The sequence below is a fragment of the Xenopus tropicalis genome, chromosome 4 (assembly GCF_000004195.4).
Source record: "Xenopus tropicalis strain Nigerian chromosome 4, UCB_Xtro_10.0, whole genome shotgun sequence".
Lineage (NCBI taxonomy): Eukaryota > Metazoa > Chordata > Amphibia > Anura > Pipidae > Xenopus > Xenopus tropicalis.
Genome location: NC_030680.2, coordinates 89,619,555 through 89,632,145, shown reverse-complemented (window position 1 = coordinate 89,632,145; position 12,591 = coordinate 89,619,555). Strand labels below are relative to the sequence as shown.

The following is a 12,591-nucleotide window of genomic DNA, read 5'->3' as shown; positions in this document are numbered from 1 at the left end:
CGATACCGGTCGACTCGCCGACTTGCCATATACGCACCGAATATCGTACGAAACAAGGTTCAATTTTAGAAATTCAATTTTAGAAATCTAGTGTTGATCTTATCTTAAATGCTTCATGTTAATCATGTTAATAAAATATGCTGTCTATTAATTATTTCTGTCTCTCTGCGTACCTCATATTCCTGAGAGAACTTGAGTCCATCATTAGCCTTCAGTCTTTCAATGTTGTCTGCCAGGTCAGAGATTGGAATAGGAGGGTGGTCTCTCATACCTGGAGCAAAAGAAATAATGTGTTGTGCACAAAAACTTGATTTCCAGTGGGGTTCCTGATCCAAACAATGTCAATGGACACTGCCATGAAATGAGAGGACAGGGAACTGCACAAAAGACAGCATGCTGCAACACCCAGAAAAACAGCAATTTGTGATTTAATATTGCTGGTCTACATGCTCAGCAGAGGTGGTGATATGCAGCCCCTGGTGCTTTAACAGTGAATGGCGAGGAACAGAAGACAACTGGTGAGCCAAAAGAGACTAAATAAATGCTGAGACTAAAGGGACTAAATAACTAAAATAGCTTTTTACTCTGAACTTAAAAATTAAGGCAACACAAAATGGCTGCGACCAGTCAGGCAGATGCACAAAAGATGACTTTAGTATGAATGGAAGAGAGAAAATGTTTAATGCTGAAATAGGAAAGGGCACAGAGGAGCTGTGAAAAATATACATTGAAATAAACAAGTGTTGGGTTGAGGGAAGGGTTAGTATTAGAACAGAGAACAATTTAAACAAACAAAAAAAGGTGGGGGTGTCAAGGGTGGCAGGTCCAGAGGGCTATGAGAATCAGAATCCCTTCACTATGACTTCACTGGAAGTGTACAACGCAGCAAACGTTTTATAGAAATATGCTGCTTTAGAGGAGAGAAAAAACAAATAATGAACAAATATGATGCCAATGTACAGTCAAAAGTAGAAATTAAACTGCAGAGAGTACAGTGGAGTCATACTGTTCATACATTAACCAAATAAATTTGCTCTGACTCCTGCACTTCAACATCCCCAGCTATTGCTGTCCTAGCAAAGTAATGTGGGAAAATCACAAACATCAGGCTGTCTAGCAAAGGAAATGTGAATGAGGGAAAGTAAAAGTGAAAGCAGAGACCAAGAAAGGAAAGACAAATAAGAAATGTGAAAGAGAGTCAATAAGATATGGAGGGAAGGGAGTGATAACGGATAGAAGAGAAAGAAGTGAGGCCAGGGCAGTAGTATTGTGAGCCATTTATGAGTGAGGTGTGGGGAAACTGGCAACTTTTCTACATGATTACAGCAGGTTGTCAAACTAACTTGAGATATTCGGGTAACTGGGGACACTGGAACCTGCAAGGAAAACAAAAGCAGCAGAGAACAGAAAGGAGTTAGAGGGGCAGATGAGCTGATCTGGGGGTCCTGTGACTATTCACTAGTAAGATGTGGAGCCTTAAAACAACCCCCATTTAATAACTTATAGGTTCTTTCTATATTTCATTTATTTTGAGCAATATACCACTTTAGTCTATGTATATTGCTTCCCAGAATGTAAAACCACTAGGTCTTACATACTAAAAAGAGCAACATACATGGAGTAAAAAGACTGTAGCCCCTTCACAGAGTAAAAAAAGAGAGAATGCCCCAAGTTATAATTATAACTTGCCAAAATAAACCTATGAAGTTTTATAATTTTACATTGTATTCATCTAGCTGTCTACAACAGTTCTATGGTATACAGATATACAGAAGCTTAGGTTCACATGAGATTTTCTATGTAGACCCATCCAGTTGCCTGTGCGGAGCAGGTTGTGCTATTCATTACTTAGAATGTGCTTATCTGAAACACTTACTATATCAGGTTTTGTACATTACCAGCAAGAAGTGATACTTGCTGCTGGGCTATGAACCAGCCTGGTACATCATTAATGTTAATTTAGAAATTTCTTCTTACAGCACTAAACCTGGCAGCAAGGAATTACATCCTGCTACTTGTCACAGGGCCATGTGAGACAAGTCTTAAAACGACATCTTTCCTCTACTAAAGAAATGAGCATAGAAAAGCACATTTCTGTTAAATGTTAAACTAATCTTTACTGGTAATGGCGAAGAAATACTAGTGGGGAGACTGGTTTTTTTTTGTGGCATTAAACCATTTGCTCTTTTGGAAAAATTCAAATCAAAGCTCATCTCATTCAAGAGAGAAATATAAGGGCCTGGACATAAGGATAGATCTTACTGAATGTAAAAGATGGAAAAGAAAAAAAGACAGCAAGAAAAGGGGGAGATAAAGCACTAAAGGTCCTTTCATAACCAAAAAGCTTACACTTGCTGCCTCACAACATGCATTTCTCCTTAGAACTCCATAAAGTTTCCCAACTCCCAACAAGTGTTTCAATATGCTATACAATAGCAACGCATCCTCAAAAACACAAAGAAAGACAGTTTTGTAATGCTAGTGCACTTAAATATATTTGCTAGCATACAATATGATGCTAGCAAATATGCTACATGTGCAAGTTCTATATCAAAACAAAACCTCCAACCTTTAAAAGGCTTTTGCCCCACCAAATAGACCAAAACTGCCTTAGTTTGTGTGTACTGGCAGTTACCTGGAGTTTGGTAGTTTAGACGCCTCATTTCAACTGGATCTGAGGAGTGAGCGAGGAGACAGTCTTTAAGTCCTACTGACTGTTCATCTTTGCCTGAAGGAGAGTTGGTCCTTTTCCTAAAAGTAAAAAGTGTCAAGTCAGTAATGCATTTATCCACTATTTAGGCAATGCATGGTCACATACAGAAAAAGGAAATAAAAACCGTTTTACTGTATGTCTATGCTTACATACAAAAAGGTATACTGCTGTCAAAATAAAGATTTTACTTTATGCAGTATGGAAGAACTTTTTGATCACACTCTAGTAATTGTTACGGTTTTCTTTGTGAAAACAACAGAAGCCCCACCTTGATCATGATAGGGATGATGGGAGTCACTGTCCCACAAGAAAAAAAAAAGGATATACTAGTGACTGATCTAACAATGAGAATGAAAAAGAATGAGCTTAGCTGAGTCAGAGGTAACTGGAGAACTGTTTGGCCAATACATACAGTATATGTGTTTATGTAATTTTATTAAAGGACAAAGAAAGCCCAATTCACTATGGGGTTCCAAAATGTTAAGCTCCGGTAAAACTGCACCAACACAGGAAGTTTAAATGGCAGTACAGGTATCGGACCCCTTATCCAGAAACCCATTATCCAAAAAGTTCCAAATTACAGAAAGGCCATCTCCCATAGGCTCCATTTTTATCCAATAATTCACATTTTTAAAAATGGTTTCCCTTTTCTCTCTAATAATAAAACAGTAGCTTGTGCTTTATCCCAACTAAGATTTAATTAATCCTTATTGGAGCCAAAACAATCCTATTGGGTTTAATTACTGTTTAAATAACTTTATTAGCAGATTTAAGGTAGGAGATCTGAATTATGGAAAGACCCCTTATCCGGAAAACCCCAAGTCCTGAGCATTCGGCATAACGGGTCCCATACCTGTACAAAGTGGAACCTGCCAACCCAGGACCAATGCCCGCAGGTCCTGTCAAGTGGCAGTCCTGGGTCAGCAAGGCCCACTGGGTCTTCTCCTGGTGCCCTAACAGGCTGGTCCGACCCTATTGGAAACCCAGAGTCTAATGTGACAGAACATCACAATACTTTTAATAGTTTGTACAGAAAGGTATTCTAACAAATAAGAATAATTATACAATTGTCCCATCAACCTCTTGAAATTGGCTTACTGGCAAGTGGACCAGTAGCAACTGGACATGTAGCAACAGGATTCATGGGGAGTTTAGCTGCCTAACCTATGGATTCAATAAAAGCAGGCCCAATACAGAACCCTACAAGAAATGGCATGTGTACATTTACAGTGAAAACCTGGCTTTCCACAAGACAGAGTACAGGTATGGGATCTTTTATGAGTGATTTAGACCTTTAAATATTACAGAAACCCAATAGGATTGTTTTGCCACCAGTATGATTTATGCAGCTTATGGGATCATTATAAAAACTGACAATTATTCATTTAAAATGGACTCTGTGAAACAGCCTTCCTGTAATTTTCTGAATATTTGGTTTCTGAATATGGGATCCCATACCTATACAACAAGCCAAAAAACAACTCAGGGACAATACTACTTTTAAACTGCATATATCTACAAGTGTTAGCTACACCTTATGGGCCAGAAATATTTTAGCTGAGACAAGACTAGTGTGTACATACACAGCATGTGTATTCGAAGACAAATGTTTTATATTTGTACGCAAGATGTGTCATGTATCTATTAATATACACATTTAAAATAAGTATACGCCAGTGAAGATTTTGCAAAACCACATTCAAGAAACACTAACATAAAACTCCATATTGCCTTTGCAGTAGCCTAAACACCAAGATATTCTGGCTTATGTCAAGAGCATATCTGTTCTGTGCAAATTAAATCTTTGTAAAATGTTGTCTGCACTTCCCAGAACAGCAGGAGATAATTTAGCCATACATAAGATAGGATCAAAACATCTTACCTTTCCTGTTTACTAGGTCCATAGAGGCAAAACACAGAAAAAGAATAAAGCAGTTAACTGAAGTTGAGAAAATGTAGCACAGACACAAGAGAAAAATAGTATAGTTCAGGCACAGCCTATAGAGGCAGGTCACATATAGGGTGAGAACAGAGTGTGAGGGTCATATAGTTGATATGTGAGCCCTTAAAAGTACCTATTCATTCTCATATTTAAATGAATATTTAGTTAAAGTATTTACATGATTGGCTATTACTGCTTAATAAATGATAGAGTGAAACGTCTATATAGATTCTCATTCATCCAGGTCATGATATACAGTATCTAGTAGAATTAAGTCTAAAACAACTGGACCGTTTGAGTTTTTTCTTGAAAATGTTTCACCAGTCATCCGAGTGGCTTCTTCAGTTGAAATGACTGGTAGGGAATCCCCGGCATTTAAACCCTTGAGGGTAGTACAGTCACAGGTATCCAATCACAATGGGCCTGCATCACCGCTTGTTATCAACATACAATGCCGCTTTGACATCCTTACCCCAGCGGTTTCCCAACAGTTCACACTTCCAGTCATGAACTTTGAAGGATTAACACCTGCATCAATGAGAATCATAGTACCATTGTGATTGTATCATACCTTCTTACACCTGACAGTTTCAGCCAACACCTAACTGAACCCTCAAGAGTTTAAATGCCATGAAATTCCCAACCAGTCATTTGAACTGAAGAAGCCACTTGGATGAGTGGTTTTCAAGAAAAAACTCAGAAAAGGTCCAGTTGTTTCAGACTTAATTCGACTAAATACAAAGAGTGAAACATTAAAATGTTAACTCAGTTGCTTAGGCTTTTTAGAAATAAAATTTATTGTGGGTATGAAGGTGGATCATGCTGATAATACTTACCTTTTGAAAAGTAGAATGGCAATAACTATAATTATTATAAGAATTACAGCCAGAACAGGACCCATGACCCAAAGCATTTCTGGCTCTTCCTGTTGTTTTGCCTGTGAGATCACCTCCACCACAATATCATCTGAGTATGGGCTGGCTGCATACTTTTTCTGCAAAAAGAAAGAAAATATGAGAAATAGGACTTTATAAAGTGATTTACATATGCTGACAGACCTCCCCCCTCCATTGTTGTGTGGATTTCCTCTGGGTACTCCAGTATCCTCCCATTACATTACACCCCCAGAATGAGCTACATTCCAATTTGGCTACTGATTAAATGGCCTTTAATACCTGAAAGATTCAGGAAAAACTCCAGCGGTAAGTTTCAAAAGTATAACTACTATATATCTGCTTTTCTTAATAATACAGAAAACAACAAACTAGTTTATCTAGTCCATTACATGTTTCATTTAGTTTTAGTTTCCAAAAATTGCTCTATCCCACTCATGTTTAAATTGTTTTACTAAATCTCCAGTACATCCACACTTAGACCTATATTAATAAAAGCAGGAACATTAGCTTTTCTAAAAATTCTCCAAACTCACAGTGTCCCCATCTTCTAGTGCAGCTAGCACAAAGCAGGTGTAGCGTAAATTCTGATTCAGTGGCTTGTTGATGAACCCATTATATTCTTTATTGTCACCCAAAATAAAGGATTCTGGAAGTGTGTTTACTCGGGCTGCAATGTATGGCTTATTCTTGCTTGCCTGTCTTCTATGACGACGGGATCCCTGGTTTATTGCTTCAAGTATCTAAAAGAAAATAAACATGCATGTAAATCTTACAGTGTCATCAGAATGTGTGATGCACAGATACAGAGTTTAAGCAACCTGTACTCACTTGGTGCCCTGGGGATTAATATGAACCAAAGAAAAGTACAGTGTGTGTGGGTGATGGGAATTTTAAAAACAGGAAAAACAAATGTGTTTCTAGACTCTATGCTCAATAATACAGTATGAATTACCTGCTCTAGCTCCATTTCCTCAGGGCTCTGCCAGCGAGAATTCAGACCCCCGCTGGAACTGTCCAGTGGGACAACCACAATATAATACCACCTATCATTAGAATAAGACAGAAAAAGAAAACACTTAAAGAATAATAAAGAAAATCTTTTGTGTTTATCATTGTTTGTGTTTCACTGATAAAAGCAGAAGATAAAGCTATCAGTCAGATTACCCTTACCTTACTGGGGAAGTAGTCTGAACCTGAGGCAACAGCAAGGTGAACCTGCCCTCCTCCATGTATTTGTTGGCAGCAAAAGGCTTGCTTTTTAAAACATCTGGTGCTGTGCGAATGGACACGCGGTGCTGCAGTCCACCTGCACTGCTCCCCCTGTTCATCAGCACAAAGGAGTATTCTGTATCTGGCTTGAGATTACTGATCAGTTTGCGCATAGAGTGTCCATCAACTTCTACATGTTGATTATTGTAAAAGATCTAAAAGGAAAAAAAAATATAAACAAAAGGGTAAATAATAATGTATAGCAACTAACCAGACTGTTTCTTCTTATACAGACATTGTGGTGTACAATATATTCTAGCCCTCTTTAAAGGTGGCCATACACGTGCCAATAACGAGCTTTTGTGCGACCATTGGTCCTAGGAAAGATCGTTCATTCCCTCCACTGACGTTCAGGGCTGAATCGTCAGATATGGACGTAGAAACAATAGGGATTCTAACCTCCACCTGACAGCTCTAAATACAGATTTTGCTGAGACGCCTTCAATGGCGCCCAATCAAAATCTTTTGTCCCACCCAATCGACAAGGCGACTGATATCTGAAGCATTCGCGATACTGGTCGTCTCTTTGATCCGGCAAACACGCACCGAATATTGTACAAAACTAGGTTTTGCACAATACTATTGGTGCATGTATGGCAAGCTTAAGGCTATGGAAGGCCCTATGCCTTGATTTGTATAAGGTGAAGATCCATGAAAATTAAAGGGAGGTGCTTTAATGCTTTTAAAGCCAAATTCAACCATCTAGGCATTTTTTCTGGCCCCCAAGCTGCTCAAGAGTAATGTATATGCCATCAAATCACTAATTGTACTGTAGATGGTATATCTAATAAATGGTTTATTCCAGGAAAAAACACTGTCCAACCGAGTCATACTGTGACTCTATGAAACACTTAATACTTTTGTAGACTGATATGTTATAACAAGCAAATGTACTTTTCTGTAATATTAACCTTGAAAGGCACAGCTGATTTGTAAGAATCAGGCAGCTCCCAGCTTAGCAAGACTGAGGTTTTTGTCACGGCGTTTACTCTGAAATTCTTAGCAAACACTGTAAAGAAAGGAAGAAACTGTTCAGTTACTAACATACATGTCCATGCCCTTATAAAGTTCTACATCTCCCTTATGTTACCTTGGTCAACAGGCATTGTACGTGATTGAATGCTAGGACTTAGAGGGCCAGCGCCTTTGTTTGTTCTTGCCCTGACCTTGATGTCATATGTGGTGTCTGGCTTGAGATTGACCAATGTTATGTGTGTGTCGCGAGTGACATTGGTGAGATCCTGCTGGCTATTTATGTCCCGATACACCACTGTGTAGTTGGTGATCTTTCCATTGCGCTCAGACAACACTGGTGGTTCCCAGGACACTTCTGTAGTAGAGGTTGTAAGTCCAACTACTTGCAGATTTTGGGGAAACCCACTAGGAAAATCTTCAGCTGTGGAAATTTCCTTTTCATATTCCTCCCCTGCTCCAGCTCGGTTTTTTGCAGAAAGCTTGAATATATAGCTTGCACCTTTATGTAGCCCAGTCACTGTGTGGTGATGTTCATTCTTGCTAAAATCAATTGTAATAAACCTGTCTTCATCCACTCGCTTGTACTGCAAACGATATCCTAACAACTCTCCCACAATCTCTCTTGGAGGATGCCACTGGATCAGAGCAGTGTTCAGTGCTGTGGTGCTGATCATCATAGTGGGTTTACCAGGCACTGAAAGATATTATCACATTAATAATTAAAATCTATAGCTGTGTTCTTCAATGATCTTTCACCTATCTTGAGGTTTCTACCAGAAACCTTAACAAAACCACAGAAAATAGGCAAGTCTTTGGAAGAATACATAAGTCTTTAAAGCTCTGATTAAGTTTTCAAATTACAAAGCCCACATAGTGTGGAAAATTGTGCATTTGCTGGCCCATTACAGGTATCACAACCTGTAGCATTCTGAATAAAATTGTAATTACTTCCATGGATGATCCCTATATATAAGATAGTATATTGAAATTCTAGACAGAACGGACTCCTTTTGGATCTATATTTGGTCAATCCAGGCAACTGAACTGCTGTTTGCTAAAACCCTTTCAAAATTAATTGGGGTTGTGGCTTACTAAGTAAAACTGTCTAATAAAATGTTTCATGCCTAGACATCTTGGATGTTATTAAAGTCAAACAGCAGTGTTATCCAAATTCCTGACATGGTTTTACAAGTAATGGAAAAGATGTTTAATTTTCTAAAGAGGAATTGCACATATAAATTGTGCCTTCCTTTCCGTGCTATATGCCCTGCTTCTCATGTTAAGCAATTCTGCAGCTGACCTTTTTGGTCATGTCACTCTCATCCTATAAAGATGCTCTCTTTGTAATGCAAACAATATTCTATCAACTCTCCCACAAGCTCTCCTGGAGGCTACCAGTGTATCACAGCACACTCAGTAGCGTACATAACATCATATAGTATACACTTCTAAATATTGGTACTGTTAATGAACCAACACAGAAGCTCTGAGAACCACTCCCAATCAGAGATTAAGACAAACTGTCCTGACAAATACAAACATTATCTTCCTTTCTATGCTATACTACCCAAGCTCAGCAGAGCTCATCACATTTAACATTTAATTCCCCCATACTGTACACTTATGATCATCACTGCCAAGCAATAAGACCCAGTAAACAGTTTTTGTTTTTTTGCACTACTTGTTCAAATATAACAGAAGAGCAACAGGTTGAAAGTGATAAATAATTCTCTAACCTTGTAGCTTAATACTAATCCAGAAAAATTATTAAATTGGAGTTTCTTAATCCGTTTTTGCGTGTTTCTGCTTAAAAACTACCTACTCTATTGGGTGATTAACACAGGGAAGGGTTGGAGGAGGAGAGAAACAAGCTGCCAAGCATGCCACTTCCACAGGAGTGGCATAAAGAAAATTCCTACTTGTTTCAAATGGCAAAGGATTCAAAGCTGTATGACATATCTTTATAGTTAATGTAAAACAATGGATATAAAACATTAACACAGCTCAACTCCTTTGCTGGCCATAACTATAGAGTTAGGCACTGTACTGCTGGAATGGGACCAAGCATTTGTTCGCAGTATGGATAATACAGCAATAGGAATATTTGGAAATTTAAAAAAACCCTTTTAATTGGTCACCCTCATCCAATTTTCCTTTAAGTGTTCAATGACACAGCATCCTGCACACAAAGGCTGACCCATTTGTTTGTACTGAATTATTGACCTGGGATCATATTGCTTGCTACATTTATGTGAAATTAAGTCATATACAGCAGCATCCCATCCAGTGTTACAAAGCTATAACTAACCAACCCTTAGATATTAGGGTACCCTTGTTTTAGCCAGAAAAGCCATGGATCTTATAACGAGCCATCATAAGGAATGCAGGATTTTTTTTTTTTTACTGACCTAGGACACAACATAATCATTACAGTGCACATCAGAATGCTGCAATCAGTAATTCACAGCTATCCAATTGGAAACCCATGAGCTAAACTCGGGATTCAATGTTTTTTCATTTTGTCATTTTCTTATAATATTGATTGTAACGGATGGTAACACAATTTTGTGTGTCTATAGCTGGGCCCAACAAATACTAGTTACCATTCTATTCTTACCAGCTCCTGTGGTGCTAACGACCTTGGGTTTGCTTCTAGCACCATCTCCCTTAGTAGTGTAGGCGGCCACAGTGATGGAATAAGTGGTCTCAGGAGAGAGGCCAGTGATAACAGCATCCTAAATAATGGAGATAAATAGTGTCACCACACAAGAAAAGTACATCAAGCACTTGGAATTATGTGTAAGCTCACAAGGGGGAGCTGTGAGATCATGTTATAGAATCCAGGATGCTTTACATTCTTGCAAGAGAGAAACTCGCTTAAAAGAAAAAAGTGGCTTAGTGCTCTGCAGATCGTTTGTGTTTTAATAAGAGAAAAACAATATTAATCTTTATACCACCATTCTTTATAAGGTAATAGAAAACTTTAACATGTCCCATGACCCAGGAATGAACTGAAAAATAAAGATAAAAACTACATGAAAGCTATAACTTGTAATATATGCCATGTTTTGCAAGGGAATGCAGTACAATTTAAGCTTCATAAAGATGAAGATGAAGGGCAATCCATTTATTTTCTGTGCAAGTCACTAAGCCAAACATTTTTTTGGAAACTATACGCCATAATGTCTTTAGCATGACAATCACAAGGCTGCATGTGGCAAGGGTAGGTGTAGATGCCAGCCCCAGCACCAGCCAAAATACATTCCGACCAATATAGACCCCAGTGATCAAGAAACCAACACAACCCATGATCTTTCAGGCCTCCATGCAAATTAATTTTGCCACTCCATGCTCGCAGGTTGAAAGGAGTGGATCATGGGAAAAGAGACAGTCAAACAACAGCAAAAGTGAGTGATAAAGGGGAAAATAGAGGACAGTAAATTTGCAAAGGTAGAGAATCCAAGAAATCAATCAAGTTAACCAATGATTATGCAACAGGCAGAAGACTGTCACAAAGACCAACATATGCTTGCCAGATCAGGTGCAAATGGAACAAGCAAACCCAAGATTCTCATAGCAGCGGGATTAACCAGTAAACTACAAGAGGTGGCATTCTGTAAAGGGACACTCTATAGGTTCTTTCTTTAATGTAAATATTGTTCCCACTGAATACATGAGCTGGGCATTGCTTGTGCTATTCACTTCTCAGCAGAGGTTGGCTCTGTGGCAGCCTGCTTTTCTCATGAAATAAAATGCGATCACGCAGTCTGCCCAGAGACTTAAAATACAAGGGATACTCACGTAATCTCCCACATCCTCAGGTCTCCACTGGTAAGACAGAGAGAACAGGGGGTAAATGGGTAATGCAGGCACGGGTTTACAGGGTCATTAGGCCAAAACAGAAGGGTAACACATATAGCTATGAACATGTTAAATGAAGAAACTGTTGTGGCACAGAATCAAGCTAGAAAAATAGTATCTACAAACACTACACCTGGTGCAGACTTGTGGAAAAAGGTTACATGCATAACAAATTTGATGGGTATACATGCTATGAGGAGATGTTTTTTCACACATATTTTTGGATAAATATGATACGGGAAGTCATGCTCAGTATATGGAGGTTTTAGTTTTACTGAAGGGTATATATTTGGGTAAGTCTGGGTATATACATGTAAGATATACACTGCTATCTTTACAGCAACAAAGGAGAACCATGCTTGATAGACTGCAACATAACACAACATGTGTACTGCAACCAGCTAAGGGTTAGTGGGTCGCAGATCAAGGCAACAAGTGGGCAAAGACAAGGAGAGAGGTAGTCAAACCAGTGGAGACTCCATTTTATGGAGTAAACCCCAAAAAGGGTTTTTTAGGCGCCTACATTTTTTTTTTTATTTTAACATAGCCAAAAATTAAAAGCCACAGTGTTTGTTAAACATACCTTGCTACATATCAAAACTTACTTGAGCCTCTGACAGCATAACATCTTTTATGATGGGATTCCCCCGAGGCTCTCCACCTTCTAGACGAACATAAGTGACTTGATACCCCCTAATTTGCCCATTTTGCTTGGTTGGTAGAGGAGACTTCCATGTCACACGAACAGATGTGGAGTTTACAGAGTCTACTTCAACCTTTCTTGGTGGTGCACTCGGCACTGAAGTGGAATGGTACGGAATAGAAAAGCAAAATATTAGTCCTTCACACAATAGCGAAGTCTTCATAAAAAAAACTAGAGCTACAATGAACTACAATGAACACATCTTGACAGCAGTGGGAGGACCATGGGAGAA

General features: G+C 38.7%; 1 protein-coding gene across 17 annotated transcripts in view; it reads right to left on the bottom strand.

The window, feature by feature from the left end:
• The window catches only part of ptprf (protein tyrosine phosphatase receptor type F), a 565,520-nt gene that overhangs the window by 8,592 nt on the left and 544,337 nt on the right, over positions 1–12,591 (bottom strand). For 5 of the 17 annotated variants that reach the window (XM_031900923.1, XM_031900922.1, XM_031900931.1 and 2 more), the window contains 13 exons: positions 12,262–12,455; positions 11,597–11,623; positions 10,413–10,530; positions 7,911–8,489; positions 7,732–7,829; positions 6,722–6,975; positions 6,504–6,594; positions 6,085–6,291; positions 5,492–5,649; positions 4,596–4,607; positions 2,636–2,751; positions 1,344–1,376; positions 174–271 (listed from right to left, as the gene is read on the bottom strand). In XM_031900923.1, coding sequence (XP_031756783.1) covers positions 174–271; positions 1,344–1,376; positions 2,636–2,751; positions 4,596–4,607; positions 5,492–5,649; positions 6,085–6,291; positions 6,504–6,594; positions 6,722–6,975; positions 7,732–7,829; positions 7,911–8,489; positions 10,413–10,530; positions 11,597–11,623; positions 12,262–12,455 — 1,985 coding nt within the window. The remainder of the gene's footprint in view (positions 1–173; positions 272–1,343; positions 1,377–2,635; positions 2,752–4,595; positions 4,608–5,491; positions 5,650–6,084; positions 6,292–6,503; positions 6,595–6,721; positions 6,976–7,731; positions 7,830–7,910; positions 8,490–10,412; positions 10,531–11,596; positions 11,624–12,261; positions 12,456–12,591) is intronic. The other 12 variants (XM_031900924.1, XM_031900935.1, XM_031900936.1 and 9 more) reach the window with 5 other exon arrangements.